This window comes from Merops nubicus, unplaced genomic scaffold (genome assembly GCF_000691845.1).
Source record: "Merops nubicus isolate BGI_N331 unplaced genomic scaffold, ASM69184v1 scaffold45931, whole genome shotgun sequence".
NCBI classification, from domain to species: domain Eukaryota; kingdom Metazoa; phylum Chordata; class Aves; order Coraciiformes; family Meropidae; genus Merops; species Merops nubicus.
In genome coordinates, this window is record NW_008591097.1 from 1 (window position 1) to 16,181 (window position 16,181).

A 16,181-nucleotide genomic window follows, 5' to 3' on the forward strand; every position below is an offset into this window, starting at 1 on the left:
CCAGCGCAGGCACCCCCCGCCAGCACCCCCTCCCCGAAAACGGGCTGCCCCAGCCAGCGCTGCTGTCCCTTAACGTTACGCTTACCCGGAGATACCTCTCAGGCTTGGCTAGGATGCTCAGGGATAACAAAATGCACGGCGTTCGGCAGCAGGACAAAAGCCGGCAAGCACAGCCCTGCCAGGCTGTGTAGGTGCCACAGGTTGGGAGGGGAAGAGGGAGCTTTGCACATTGACACCTCCTTTTGTTTAAGTACACTGAGGCGCGAGTCAGGGTTCTGAATCAGAGGAAGGGACATGAGCCTCTACTCCTCGCATCCCAGGTAAGCAGCTTGAACCCTGAGCCCACAGGTATGCTAAGTACTCAAGAATGAAACACACATTCCTTCCTCTTCTGTTACACTAGATACTCTTCTTAACAGGATTAACACACTTTCTTAATCAAAATACTTTTGTTCCTGCTCTCCACCTCCCCAAACAAGATTCACTGAAAACTTCCCCAGCCAGCACGGAAAAAGCAAGCTTAATCAAAGGTCTTTTTAATGAATGCCTAACAATGGCTGCAGATGGAAATCTGCCAGCAAAGGAAGTTGTTATTTCTCAAGCTTTACCTTATATCGGTTTTCAGAACACTAACCATCACAAAAAGATCCTAAAAATTTTTCATTCATAATTTGTAATTCCGTAGTGAGAAACTGATTCGCATCCTCTACAGCTACACACATCATTTATGGAGGAGACCATACAGGCAATTTTCAGTATCCTCAGAAAGTACAACTTAGGCAGTCATGTTACAGGTGTGGCTACTGTCCATCCAACCTTTGTAGTACTTTATTTCATTGATGATTTCAGTTAATCTGTCCCCATAAAGTTATTTGTAAATAGGCAGCTGGAGAAGAGAGGCCATTATTAATGTGCTCATACTGGGCTATGCTTCAGCATGAGCTTTTATTTTATAAGACATCAATGAAAGAGAGAAGACATTATAAAAGCTTTAATTATAGGAAAATCTTCCACCGACAGCCATATTTTATTAAAAATCAGAAAACATAATCAGCCATCAACATTTCTGTCTTGCACCTTACAGATTAAAGCCATTTGAAACTTGTAATTATATTAAACTATTCATGTTTCCTTTTTTTTTTTTTTTTTGTATGGTGCTTTCACTATAAAGAGCAATTTATAGAATTTTCATTTATTTTGTTTCCAACCTGACAAAACTGTTTCTCTTGGAAAGCTCAAGGGAGTAAGAGTTCCACTTTACCACTGCTCCCTATGCTGATGCACTTCTGTGTTGTTTGAGCTGATGTGTAAACTTTCGTCAGTGTTATCTCTAGCTACAGAATCACTAAATAGTGTAAAAATGCTCTGCATCGAGCTAGTGCATCAGTCAGTACACACCAACACCACACACCCTGCCACCCCTAGGCCTTCTGCACAAAATGAACAGTGTGAATGGACTTGCAGATGACTCTACGTAAATCCTTTCCAAGTTTCAAGCACAACGTGGACAAAACCATGAACTTTTGTCTCTTGTACACCCATCTGTACAACAGGACATCTTTAAGTCACAGCCCTGGATCATGCATTCACTTCATATGCACACAGGTCTGGGAGCCTGGCCAACCATCAGCTGAACAGGGACTAATTTCTTCTTACTTTCTAGCATAGTTTGATCATGTCACTAAATGCCGATACCAAGTCAGAAGAAGGTGTCCAATGCCCTCCGTTATGCTAGTACACTGTTATATAATCCAAAAATGATGTGCAGCCGGCCTTCAACATTGTATATGTACACCTATAACAAAGGTGTCTATAGAACAGGCACCAAGTATGTTAAGATCTACACCATTCACCACTGCACACTGCTATCGGACCAAGCTTCTCACTCTCCTCCATGTTCAGGGTGTCTGTCCTCGCACATGTCTTTCCACTGACACCTCTCCAAGTTCCTGTCACACAGTGCTTGTAACCTTAGCAAGCCCGGGAGAGAGCAGCAACTCATAGTTCCCATAGCTATCCCTGCTCCAGCAAAGCAAAGAAGCTCCATAATGGCTTTTCTCTAAGGCTTCCACTGTTCTGGCTTTATTTCCAAGCACTCAGGGGGTTCATCAGCTGACAACACTGGCAACATATAGGATGATGTATTCAGAATGTACAGAAAGGTAGACTGACCATAATTATTATTGAAGATGACAAAGGTCAAAAGCTGGGACAAACATACCATGGCAAAGATTAGTTCCCTATCTTACTATGTGGTTAAATGCTTTTTATGAGACTACCAGCAATCCAATTAGCCAAGGTTTAAGAATGTGATACAAGCTTTCCACCACGTCAGAGGTTTGAAAGGAGCTCCACCTGGAGGCTTAGAAAATTACTCCCTCTTGTGAACAGTTACTAACAATTGGTACCTGTAGAGAGAATTTTAGCTGCGTCACAAGATGCCATCCTAGAAGCTTTTGTGCGCAGCCCAGGCTAGGAAGAAGATGATGAAATACCGGAGGTGAGCTACAAGGGCACGGTGCCCTTGAGCCACAGGCAGGAAGGAGAAGGGTGGACAGCTCAGCAGCTTCTGCGCAGATCAAAGGCTTGGCATGAACTTGCAAGCAGGGAACACCCTGGAAACGCCACAGCGTGTGGACAGAGACATCTCACCTACCAGGGTCTGGGTCTGGTGCATGGCTGTGCGGCGTTAACCAACCCCAGTGTGTAAGCTGTGCGTGAGCTGTCACCGAGTGTGCAAATACAGCTGCCTGTGTGCACCCACAGCGTGTGGACAGAGACATTTCACCTACCGGGGTCCGGGTCTGGCGCGTGGCTGTGCGGCGTTAACCAACCCCAGTGTGTGAGCTGTGTGTGAGCTGTCACCGAGTGTGCAAATACAGCTGCCTGTGTGCACCCACAGCGTGTGGACAGTGACATTTCACCTACCAGGGTCCGGGTGTGGCACGTGGCTGTGCGGCGTTAACCAACCCCAGTGTGTAAGCTGTGTGTGAGCTGTCACCGCGTGTGCAAATACAGCTGCCTGTGTGCACTAAAGCAGGACACTGACCAACCTCCTGTGAAGTCTGTCTTTGGTTCTAAGGCTCCCCGCGACAACAGGTACCTTACTTGAAAGTCTCACAGAAATCCCCAAACCAACATGAATGGCCTTTTAGGTTTAGGAGAAGCCTCTTTGAGGACAAAAGTAACATGGGAACTTACTTGGCTTTTTTACTGTACTTGTTCTACAGACGAATAGTTGTGAAAAACAGACTCAACTTTCTGGATTCTGTCCCAAAGAATCACACGCATTCATGAAACATGAAGAGACACATAACACATCGGTCTGAATTCCAAGCAGGTCTCACGTTTATTGAAGTATCTCAAGCTTAATAAACATGATGCACGTGGTTGTTGCTGTATCACATGCCCTCAAACTGCTAAGATAGCCACTTCAGATTCCTACAGAAACTTCCTGTCAGCACAGCAAGGTGAAGCAAAATATGTCTGCTACAAATATAAAGCAAATTTAAGAGGTTCTGCTAGGAATTGCAATTGAAATATCATGAAAAACTTTTTCATTAACTAAGCCTGAGGATTCCCTGAGTCTGAATTAGGAATAAAAGAAAATAACAGATCAACAAAACCTAATTTATGGCTTATTCACCTTTTTGACCCTTTTTTTTTTTTTCAGTTTTTACAAGAAAAGTTTGCCTCAGTTTAAAATGCACTATTTTCTGTACTGTGGAGGAAAGGCTTTTTTATCCTGCTGGGCTTACTGTCAGAAATCTGGGATGAATCCAAGCATGGCACAGGACCTGTCACTTGGATTGAGGCAACTAACTCTGGAGATGGTTCATACGTCTACATTTGGCATAGAACTTCTGTGCAATTCAGAGGAGCCAAAGTCCTCTGCATAGTCAATGGAAAGAGCAAGGCACCTGTACTACAGACAATTACTGCTCCAAAGTCAGATCCCTAAAGATGTGAATCCTCTTTCCCCATTAAATGGGGGCTTAGCCTGATTTTAAGTTGAAACTGAGACAAATGGAAACTGTCCTTGCTACTGTCAGGCTTCACAAGGGTGTTCTGTGGTTCCTGACCACAAAGGTGGAAAGCCTCTGGTAAGCAGCTAAAAAGTAAACAGATCTTCAAAGCAGCAGATGATTAATGGGAGAACTCTGTCCAAATTAAGTCACTCAAGCTATAGAATTAATGATTTGGCTCTTCCCCCACCAGTAGTACACTGGAGGAGCTTGTTTTCTAGTGGTTAGTACAAAGAAAACAAAACACGAGTATGTTACATCATTCTCCTTGAAAGCCATAATCTATTGCAAAGCCAACTGAAAGTGGTATTTAACTGTTTCTCTTGTTCCAGGAATCTTCAAGAGCAAATAACTATCCTTACCCATAGCTAGTTCAGGAGACATGAAAGGTTTCAGGGACACCTTAAAATCAAGAAAAATGCAGCAGTGAATCAGTCCCAAGATAGGAGGTTTCAAGTGGTAGTGGTGATCTCTGGCTTCATCTCTGGCTTCTCCTGAGCAAACTAAGTCACTAAGTGCTTTTTAAAGTACCAGCACCGAAAAAGTACCAGCACTGAATGGGTCACTGCAGTACAAGGAGTACTTCTCAAAGGTACTCAGAAATGGCAAGGTACTGAGAAATGGCAGTGTTTTATGCACTTGCTGTTTTAATTGCCAAGCACCTGAGGTGCTGAATGGCCCAACTCGTACGTCAGATACGTCGCTGAATTTAAATGCATGTGACATACCCCTCTTGTGCAAAGTCACACTGCTGTTCTTTGAGTACCTTGCCACTGTGTGCAAAATCAGCAGGATACGTTGAGGATTTCTGCAGGAGAGAGAAATAATACTGACTAAAACCAACCAAATACAAATTCAATTCAGTAGTCATTGCTGACATTTTAAAAATGCATCATAAATAAACAACGTAGCACTATTGCCAGAGAGGTGTTATGTTCCAAGAAGATGAGTTTCTGGTGAACTAATACTCTACAGATACTTCCTAATCATGTTAATTATTTCATTATACATGCGGTAAGGTGCATCAAGACCCCAGATGAAATCCAGATGTTCCCATTCTGGAATGTTTTTGTGGTAAACCAAGTCTGTGATCTGTGTGAGCAGCACAGCAACATCCTTTGGGTCTGCCAGCCAGTCCTGCCCACCAGTCCACACCGCAGTTGGTACAGTCATGTCTTTTATTTTGTAGAGAGGAGGCGCAGACTGAGGAGGGGGAAAGTGAAAACAAAGCATTAGAAAGAACAAGTCTCCAGTGTGATACTACACTGCAGTCTAACATACTAGCAAATGCAAGAAGAATGTGTCAGTTTCTGGTTTCCTCTCTTGGGCAGCTGGAGTCCTGGCTTAACAGAACATGTTAACTCCTTGAGTTCTGTGATGTTACAGCACACACAGCAGGACAGATGTGCTTTGAGCAGTTCACGAGACAGCAGGACAGCAGAAGTCTCAGAAAATGCCTCCCATTTAAGTTATTTCTAATCCCTAACCAAATACTAAAAGTGACTGCTACTCCAAAAGCATGACAATGCAATCTTTCCCTGTGATTAAAGGGACAAGGGGCACAGTATTTTTAGCCTTGCACACAGCAACTTAGAAGAAAACACGCATGGAGATTAAAGGAGCTGAAGATGAGGGATACACATGAATTGACAGCCTATGCCTTATAGTCACAGGCACAGTGGGGTCTCATGACCTATGTAGGCAGGACCTGCCTCAAGAAACAGTGTGCCATCACAACTTCTAAGCCTGTATGGTGCCCACACTTGGATATGGACTGGCTCAGGTCTCAACAGTACTGTTTTTCCAGGTGGTTTTGGAAAAGACACATCTCCACTTTGTTATTGGATGACACTAGTGGCTCTTTGGCATTCAGCATAAACACAGCACCCAGGGAAGTACACAAGGATTTATTTTTTGGGAAGATTCAGGAATTATAGCATATCCATAACAGATGTCTACCTGGTTGTAGTGAGCCATATTTGCAGCCTTGCTTCCCCAGTCATAAGCTTTGAGTTCCCCAGTCTTCACAGCCTACAAATAAACAAATATTAACACATACAAAGAAGAATTGAACAATTCCATTGCAATTAAAAAAAAAAAAAGTATAGGCACTCTGGAAAATTGGCAAAGGCAACAGACACAAGAAACAGTGAAATGCCAAGTACTGACAAGGCCAAGTGTCATTGCTTTGCCCAATGTCAGAGGAGTAGGAAACATTAACATTCAATACCATTAGACTTTGTCCTGTAAGATTTCACAGTCTTTCCTGGCAACAGTAGGAAAGATTAAGCTAGGGTATGGCTGCTCCATGCTTACTTCCAAAATATTTACCTTGCTGTCTAAATATATATGAACATAACTTGGAGCTTTCCTAGGAAGTTTACTCTGTATGATTTACCATCTATTACTGTTCAAAAACAAGATGCTATACAACAGAGATCTGGGAAAAAAAAAAAAAAGCCTTCACACATTTTCTTTGCAAGCTAACCCTTGGACAGCTATCTACAGCAGAACACATTGCTTCTGAATAGATGACCATGGCAAGATCACAAGTAGCACTGACCACTGCTTTCATGGCAAATGTCTTGTATTTGTCAGCCTGCTGAGCAAGCTTCAGGCACAACAGTATCACAGGCATGAAACTGTGCAGAGGTGAAATTCAAAATACACCAATAAAATAGAAAAATAAGCCAAACAGAACAGGAAGCCTGCTGCTTTTCATTAAAAATACAAGTTGTAATCAAAACAAGGTTTGCTGAAATGGGAGCAAATACCTGTTACAGCATCTCTCCAAGTTAAGTTACTCCATGGTATTGTTTGTTACTTAGAGTTAGCCTGTCTTCAAAGAAACAGGGGAAAGGGGTGAGCTACCATAAGTCAGAAACATATCAGAGCAGCTGAAGTTAACAGTTGCCATGCTGACAATTGGCCGTTCCAGAAATTCCACTTGGGCTATGCCACACGTATATTTTGGTATTTTACTCCATTTAAATATCAGCTTGTTTGTTCTACATGTCAATTTTACATGTAGAACAAACTCCTCTACAAGTCATGGATGTTTTACATTCTGAAAACTCTACCTGGCTCCAGTGGATCATGTTCTGCACAGATGTCCCTGCAGGGCAGTGTGTTGAATACACATCCACTCGGCTCTGCAACAAGATAATTGACATGGTTTACTCCTCACAGTGCCACAGTGCAACCATCATTGCTTCTTGAACAACTAACAGAAAAATTTCCATTCAATTTAAAACTGTTATAAACAAAAGTTAAATGGAGCCTTTTATACAGATCAGGTAAAAGATTAAAATGTTTTGGGGATTACTTACAATTAACTGCAGAACTTTAAAGCTGAACTTTACACCTGATATTGATATCCCTTAAGCATTTATCAATATATTCAAAATCTCTGTTAAAAAGTGTTAATATTGTAAGAATTAGGAGCACATTAACTAACATTTAGATGAACCTCAGTGAAACCTTGCTTTACTGTACACAAACTAGTAACTGTCAGTCCAAAGTGATTCAGAAATTCATATACTTTTGACTTTAAAAATACAAAATACTCAGGGGAAACTTAAATCCTGGCAGAAAAAAAAATATCTATCATTAAAACCATGAAAATTGTATGTGCTGGGCAAGAAACCATAAAACCCCTCAACTTTCACCTTGATACAAAAATGTACATTTTCCACATAGAATGGTGAAAAAAATAATGCTAATTCCATTTCACACCAACAAAAAAAATCCTCAGCCTTCATCCACCTGTGGGTAAACTAATATCAGCTTCTACTCATTTCAAGCAGTCAGAAACACTTTAAGAAGCATTAACAAAAAAGGCAGCCTTACACCAGTTGCTGCTAACTAGCTTTGGGGTAACACAGAAAGTCCTATGAACAAGTCCTTTGGAACTAGAACCACAAGTGAAGCCATCAGCAGGGTCTGAAATTGGTCCCAGATAAAAAAAATTGCACACGTCCACCGAGAGATGAGAAAACTTCACCAGTTCTCTTGAAAATGGTTGAAAACTGTATTTTGTTCCTTACTCTTTCGCAAAAGGAATGAAATACTTGCACCATCATATTAATTCACTTGTTTTACACACTTCCCCAACAGGAAAAGTTCTAAAATAATCTATTTTAGCTTTCAGTAACATTTTAAAAGGTTAATTCCATCCATCCAAGCCAGGCAACTACATCTATACCAAAGAAAGATACTCACCCAAATTCAGGATGATGAAAGTGGCATTAGTGTTTTCTAGTTACATGTAAAGGACAGTCAGTACAGTGACACAATCAATATCATGTTAGAGTTCACAATAACTCAGCTGTTAAAAGTCACCAGAACATACCATATTCAAGTTTCTCTCATTAAAACCACACAAAAGAAAGAATAAGTTGCCACAAAGGTCATCAAGTATTCTGTGGGTGCAAACATGAGTAGCAAGCCACTTCAGTAAATTATTCTGAGGGAGGAATTGTTTCTTTCCAAACATGTCCTAGAAAACAACAAACACATAGGACAAGCATGTAATTGTGTAGAATAACCTGGGGTTAATTGTTATACTACAGCACTCTTGAGGTATTGATCTTCATTTGCACTGGTGACAGATTTATCACATGAAAATGATTTATCTCCTCATCAACCTTGTTTACAGTCCAATGGGAAGGTCACAGCTAGTGCTTCTGCTACAAATGATGCAGTCCATTACCCCCATAAAAACTATGCGGGAACTGGGACTGTCCTTAAAGAATTTTGGACCTAACCTTAATTTCTAACCAGTTTCAAATTCAGTATTTCACAGGAGCACTACACAGCTTCTTGTCATCGCAACTGTTTAAAGCTAAAATATTTTAAGCTTCAGCTGCTAATGTTAAATGGCTTTTTACTTGCAACATCCTCTCTTCAAACCATGTAAGAAAAACAAGTTGCATGAGTTATGGTGACCACTTCCTCTTGAGTATTATTAAAGCATCCAAGGATTTGAAAATGGCCCGCTGAGCACTTCCTTAAAAGTTTTTAAGGTACAGCTGATGAGTGGGTTTGTGGAGGTCATGTACTTCTGCACTCCAGGTTTTTGCAAGTCACCATGAGAATCAAGTTCCTCAGCATAAGATGAACACTTGCACAGGGCACCAATCAGCTACTATCTTCATTAGACAAAGTTCTTCACAAGAGGAACAGGAACCGGGGGATTGTTGGTATCACTTTCGGGTATCTGCCTTTGGAGCAGGGAACTGATGCAAACAGGGAGGCATTAAATGCGTCCGAGGCGTGTTAGAGAATGGTTTATCTCACAGAACAAACTGCTCTGTGTGGGAATGTCCATGAGTGGCAGTGGAAAGAGAAGTGACAGTTAAAAATGACACACAGGAGGATGTTCACAGTGTCTGGCTTCAGGCACTTATTGCAGCCTGCCAGTCTGCCTACCTTCCCTTTGATCTTAGTGGGGAAAGTTCACTCCTCCAGAGGATGATTCACAGCATCTAAATAAAGCTGCTACTCTTTATCACCCTCTGAAGGATCATCTTCTAATACTAAATGGTTGATTGTGAAACAAGTCTGTTAAAGTTCATGACAATTCAGAAGTATACTATATAAAGCTATCATATGATTCTTCTAAAATAGACTATTTAATCATGTGATTTCTGTACGTACATTCTAGAAACATGTAGGTGGAAACACAATTTTACCCATCTGTTAAGCTGTAATCATAAAAGACTTCTTTAAACTGATGCAAATAGACTCATTAGACTGAAGTAAAGCCAGAGAAGCCACTGCTTACTTCCATAGTATTATTATGGAAAAACTGTCCCAGTATTCCTGTCAAACACCTTAATGTAATGACAGCTCTCAACATTCTTTGCTATACAGTTCTCAGGTAGAAAGGGAGACACCTCATTTGGCTTAAAACATTTACACTCAAACACAAACCTTGAGCAGCAGGTCAGGAAACACTCCCAATTTTACCAGAGGGCTAGTGGCAAACTTGACTGTAGCTACTGGTGCCAAGGCAAAGAACATTTTGATTTTCTTAGCCAGGTGTGGCAAAGTTGAAAAAGCAATGAAAGCTGTAAATAATATGAGAATAATTAACAAACCTCACTAACACAAGTTAGATGAGAATTTTACCTGGCAGTGATTCCATAAAATCTAAGATATGTTGAGTGTGTACAAGTATTTCTAGATTAATAGTTTGATTGTTGTCTCTAGGATCACTTCAAATATTTTAAATTAATATAGTTGTTATTATTGAACACAAAAGAGGCAAATCGGAAGGATTTGTTTTCTTCTGCAAACCAGGTTCGTGCTAACTAACACTACACTCCTCCAGCTTTTCTATCTGAAGGTCTAAAAGCACCTGAGCCAAGGCCTTACAGACAGCAAAATATCCTGGAAATGGGAATCTTTACATGCCTGATGGTTCTAATTCTATTATGCACAGTTCAATTTATTTTAATAGAAACTGTGCTGGTGTACCTATTACTTCAATTTATCTTTTCAACAGCTTCACACTAGGTAAACACAGGAAGGTTAAGTCTTTTCTTTTTAATGTTGACAAATATTCCAGGAAGCAGCTAAAACCCAGAAACAGTAGATTTAGGAAGCTGTTTTTTCATCATTAAACCACATATGTGGAACTTCATTATCGTTTCAAACACCATATATTCTAACAAATGCATCTCTTCACATACCCATCGTGGTGCCCTGTGAGTGACCAACGTAAAATACTTGTTCCTGGCCAGTCTTCTTCAAAATAAAGTCCACTGAGGCTGGAATGTCATACCTGGCCATTTCATCAAAACTACAAGGCAAAGATAAGAACTCAGTTGTGTAAGTCAAGTTATCAGTGTGGAGCAGCTGCACACAGCTTTACTGCTCTGCGGATCAGCTGCCTGCACATAAAGAAAAGCTTCCTCAGGATGAGCGAAAACGCTCTGCTGACCGAGTCCTCCCACCACACTCTGGTGAAAGCAATTCATGTTCTAGAGAACAAGCATGGAGGCTGTCTCAGGACACTATCCTGACCAGAGAACTCCCCTTTATTGCCCCTACACATGTGACAGCATATGGAAACAGAAAAACAAAAAGAAAACCTCCTTGTGCAATCACAATGGGACTGAATTGAGATAACAGGCAAAGAAGTCTGCTGGCAAGCAACATGTAATTTCTCCAGCAAGACAAGGATACCTGAAAACCCAGAATTCTTCCTGCTTCACTGTGAAGTGTGTGTGTTTCCTGGACCAGGTGTTACCTCTGCTGTTTCCCAGCCACACATCATAGCCAGCGTCTGCCAGCATAAACCCAAGGCTGTTGTAATCCAAGTTTGTGATCCAGTTGCTGGCATCTGCAAGCAAACCATGCTGGAGAAACACAGCAGGCCTTGGACCTGAAAAATAAAGCATTTATTATAGCTTCCTGTTCATCTGGAATTGAGTGCCTAAGAATAATTCAAGTGAGTTACTGAAAGTCTGCTTTAGATTTTGACTTTGAATATTGATTCTATTTGACTTTATCTACTAAGACTAGCAATTTGTATAATATTGATAGTCCCACGAAATCATGTATTTTCACAAAAAGCTACTTTTTATCATTAAGAATTTTAAACTAGCAACTTAGGTTTCCGAGCTACAGCAAAAAGATCCTTAAGTTCAAAATACAAGGCAAATGTGCAAGAAACAAACATGATAAAAGCACGAGCTGCAAGAAAAATACAGGTAGCCCTTAAAACCGTTTCAAGTGCACAAATGCTCAGCAAAAAGTGGCCCAAACACAGAGACAGCTAAACCACTCATGGCCCTTGCCCTACCCCTAAACCTAGGGAAGGCACTCCCACACATGTGCTACTGAGAACTTTACTTTCCAGTTAAGACAATGCCAAACCAGGGTGCTGAGCTGTGCCAAATCTCTGCAACTGGCACTGATACTATCTCTGTGCAACTCCCTCCTATTACCAAAGCTCTGGCAGAAACTAACGAGCAGCACGAGTAGCCAACAAAGGCATCTGTTTCAGAGGACTTTCTCCCCTTGACTTAAGGAGTTAAAAGAAGAGACAGTCAAGCCCCAGGTGGAATTTAGGAAGCCCATCTCCTGACTTCCCCATTCTGAAAAGGGAAAGGACACCTTTATGTGGAATGCAAATTTTAAAAATTAAGATTCCTGCTTCTATCTGCACAAAGAAAATAAATTAAAATATAATCCTTTAGGAGGAACACAATCTTCAGAATACCCAAAGGCCTGTCTCTCACAGTAGTACAGGTGTTTGGTTTGGTTTTTTTTTCTGCTTTAATAAGTGAAATCTGATAACATGATAGCTTTAGTTCAATGCAAGAGACTACTCAGGAATTTACCTTCTCCAATGACATATCCTTCTACTACAAAACTGACTCACACAATACTTCCTCTGTTGGTAATTTAAGACTTGGATCTTTCAGCAGAAAAAGCCAAATCACAACTGTTTCAGTCACCTACACCTTCCATTCCAGGTCATGTCTATAATGTTTGCTGCAAGTCCCAAAATCCAAATCAGAAATATTCCTCCCTGCTGGCAACCTTTATACCTGTGACAAGGAACATTTTCAGTGCCTGCTTTTCCAATTTTGTTAAAAAAAACCCAAACCACATTGTGGCATACTCTCTCTGCAACCAGAGTAAATATCCAGCAGTGCCAAAGTGGCACTGGAGACAGGACAGTTCAACACAACTGTTCACCCCACTGCAGTAGTACCTCATTGCCTTATAAACAGCGTGCAAGACTTTCAAGTCTAACATTTGTTTTCAGTAATGTTCACTTTTAGCTTTGACACCTTCTGCCCATTTGTTCAACTCCAATCAACCAACTTCTGATGTTTTGAAGAAAAGGCTCTCCTCAAGCTGCTATTTGCATGTTTCATTAACTTAGCAAGGGGAAAACTACCAGCTTTAAAGCTTTAAAAGCAGTTCTCCTATTAGCCTCCAATTTTTGCAAGTTCCTTTTTCACTCTACCAAACACGCGATCTGCACCATGAATTGCACAATCACATGACAAAATGACTTGGACAATAATAATTTTGTGTCACCTCTGATCCTAAAAACCCCAGGGGGGCAACAAGAAAGGGAGGTCCTCAAACTAGCCTTTCCAAGGGATCCTATTCACATAATACAGGTATTGCAAAAGAAGAGTTATAGCACATATGTACTAAGTCAGCAGTAACACGTTATTGGTATCTTTCTGAGAAAAGATACCAAGTCTATAAAATCTTAAGATCAACATGAACTTTGAAATCTTTATTCTTCTAGCAGATCATACTTCCCCAAATGTGCTCAGCAATCCTTGTTTTTAAAATTAAAGCACTTTGCAAAACATGAACTTGGGGTCGAGGGTGTGGCAAGGGGAATGTGGAGAATTCCCACAGGTCAGGAAACTTCTGTTTGCTTATGCCATTGATCAAGGATTTGACAGAATCAACAGGTAGAAAGGCAGCCTGTCTTCTTCCTTCTGTGGAAGCCTGTGAGTTAATTCGGAATTCTTAAGCACAAAGACACCTGCCAGGTTTGATTGTCCTCATCCACGCACTGATCTTCACATACTGCTCTTGTGAGATGGTGAACAGCACAAACATCCCAACTCAAATAAAACCCACAGATAAGGTCAGGAAGAATGTTGCTTGGCCTTTGGCAGAGGAAAGGGTTTTTCCACAGGTCTTGTTCACACCCAAGGCTGTAAGACAATTGCCAATTTCTTTTGTGAGCTCCATGTTTTTACCTCTCATCTTAGGTTTTCTTCAGCCCAAAGGGTTCTGAGGCAGACCTTGGAACACCTATGACTTCTGTGCAAACAGACTGCTGTCACACACACAACTATCTGCAGGATCCTTTGTACAGGGTGGTAACAAGACTGATAACAAATTCAGCCATTGCTGTTCAAATGCACCAATTCCATATGCCGTGTACAAGGACAGCAAATCAAAGCTCAGGTGTCTAATTCCCCATCCCTTTCTCTAATTGTTAAAGCATTCCAGCATTCAGTCCTTGCAAAAACCCTTGCCCATATCACTCACTGAAGTTTTAGCTTACATTCCCCCTACCCTTCTTCTCCCCAAACTCCCAACCTGTATAGCCCCTGCATCCCTTCCATGGTGTTACACCAGCTTTCACAGCAATTCTGACAGCTTCTAACAGTGCTCTGGCTGCACGTGCCAGTGCTCTTCCCAGTCCCCCATCAAATCACATCCATGCGACAACCTGGTCTGGGCTGACAGTTGCCAACTACCTGTTACACATCCTAATTTGAATATATTTTTAAAGGTACTGGACTCAAGATGTTCTGAAGGGATTTTATCTTATTGTATTGTTTTACCTATTTAAGCAGCTGTGTAAAATATGAGATCCCAGTAGCATGCAGTATTTGTCTGGCTTGTACCTTACTGCAAAGGGAGCTGAAAAGAGGTTAAAACTAACAAATTCTTATGTTATGCATAAAGTAGGCAGTAATTATTTTGTGAACATTCTAGTGGGAACACTTGTAGTTTACTTATATTTCACCAAAAGAGGCATGTGAATTACTCCTGCTTTTGAAAATGGCCAGGCATTTTTACAGACTTGTTATAAAAAAAGGATTTTTAAAAACGGGGTTTGAAATAACCCAATGTTATAAACAATCTCTTTTCAAGGGACTTTATTACTTAAAAAACCCCAACAAATCTCAACCCTTATTTACCACTTCTTAGAAAATCCAGGCCTCTCAGACCCTCAAAAAAATAAAACAACAATGAAGGGCTTATATTAATGTCACAAAAAGGCAAGAAAATATAACATTCTAACTCCTTCTCCCTTCCTTTACTCAAGTCACTCTACATGTATGTGCCTAATCTATTTCAGCCACAACATCCACCAAAAAAAAAAACAACAAACACACACATTCTAACTGCATAGGTCATAGTCTTTAATTTTCTTCTAGATTATTACAGGAGAAAGTTTTACAGATTGAAGAGAGCTTTTCCATAACTTCCTGTTTTTCCAAGTAGACATAAATCTTACCTTTGTTCTTGTCATGGCCTTTTCTTCCATATGGAATTCTGTTAATGGAAAGGATATACCCATCATCTGTTGTCACTTCATACTCCTCACTAGGGTATCCCCTGAAGGTAATAATTTGACTCTGGAGAAAGAAAAGAAGCCGCCCTGTAGTCAGACTGCCAGCCTCCTCAGCTGACGAATATGTGCAAAGTCCTTTGGGCTCCTTCCAAAGACGGCAGTGTGAAATTAAAGGATGTGGCAGAAGCGTGCCACACCACCCACCTATTTAATGTGGACAGGTTTTCTAATAAGACTAGACAGTACAGAGTCAGGAACTAGCCAGAGCACAAACCTCATCCTAAGAATTTGGGAGGGCAGGCTCACATGCTGTTTACAGTGAGAAAGGAGATTGAAGTGTTGAAAAGGGGATTACGATAGCAAGGCAAAACAACAGTATGTGGATGTAGCAGACAAAAATTGAAACTGTCCTCTCTCAAGGAACGCTGTGTCTTCCAGTAACAAACAAGACAGGATAGCGAAAAGCTGCAGGCACCACAGCAGCATATGGAAGAAGAGGAGGGAAGAGTTCACTTCTCCTGAAAGGAAAGGCTCCTTCTAAAACATTTCAGATTTTTATCTAAACTTTATACTGAATTCTCTGCTATACAAAGGACACAGTCATAACTAGGCAATGTGCTGAAATGAACCACAAATACAACATCTTTTGAACACTAAAGTCACACTCTTCACACATGCACTCTGCTGACATTGCCACCCCAGCTCATAGCTTCATGTGCCCTTCCTCACATACCTCTCCCCAAACCTCGTCTGCTTCAGAGCTTTTAAATGACTTTGCTGACAAGCCAAACAAGAAAAACAGTATAAGAACCCACACTTGTTCAATGCAATAATTTCACTAATAGGTTTTTCTCCCCTTTCTTATGTCTCAGGCTTTATGCTTTTTTCATTTTATGCAATTCCAGTAGCTCAGAGAACTTGCTATTTACTTGACTTTATGACACCAAATGTGCCTTCAGAAAATGTAAGATACGCAAGAGATGATCAGAGTTCTACTCCTAGGCTACCAGGCAAGGTGGAGAAGGACCATTTAATTAAACATGCCTTTTGTTTTAAATATATCTTTAATTATCCAAAAC

General features: G+C 40.9%; 1 protein-coding gene across 1 annotated transcript; it reads right to left on the minus strand.

Moving 5' to 3' along the window:
- Positions 1-4,772: 4,772 nt before the first annotated feature.
- Positions 4,773-15,879, minus strand: LOC103782374 (putative lysosomal acid lipase/cholesteryl ester hydrolase; the record flags this gene model as incomplete). Its single annotated transcript, XM_008950142.1, has 9 exons — positions 4,773-5,228; positions 5,985-6,056; positions 7,106-7,177; positions 8,377-8,523; positions 9,960-10,096; positions 10,721-10,830; positions 11,217-11,415; positions 15,046-15,166; positions 15,836-15,879. Coding segments are annotated over 9 exons (1,136 nt in total), but the record flags the coding sequence as incomplete, so codon positions are not given.
- Between the last annotated feature and the right edge of the window lie 302 nt (positions 15,880-16,181).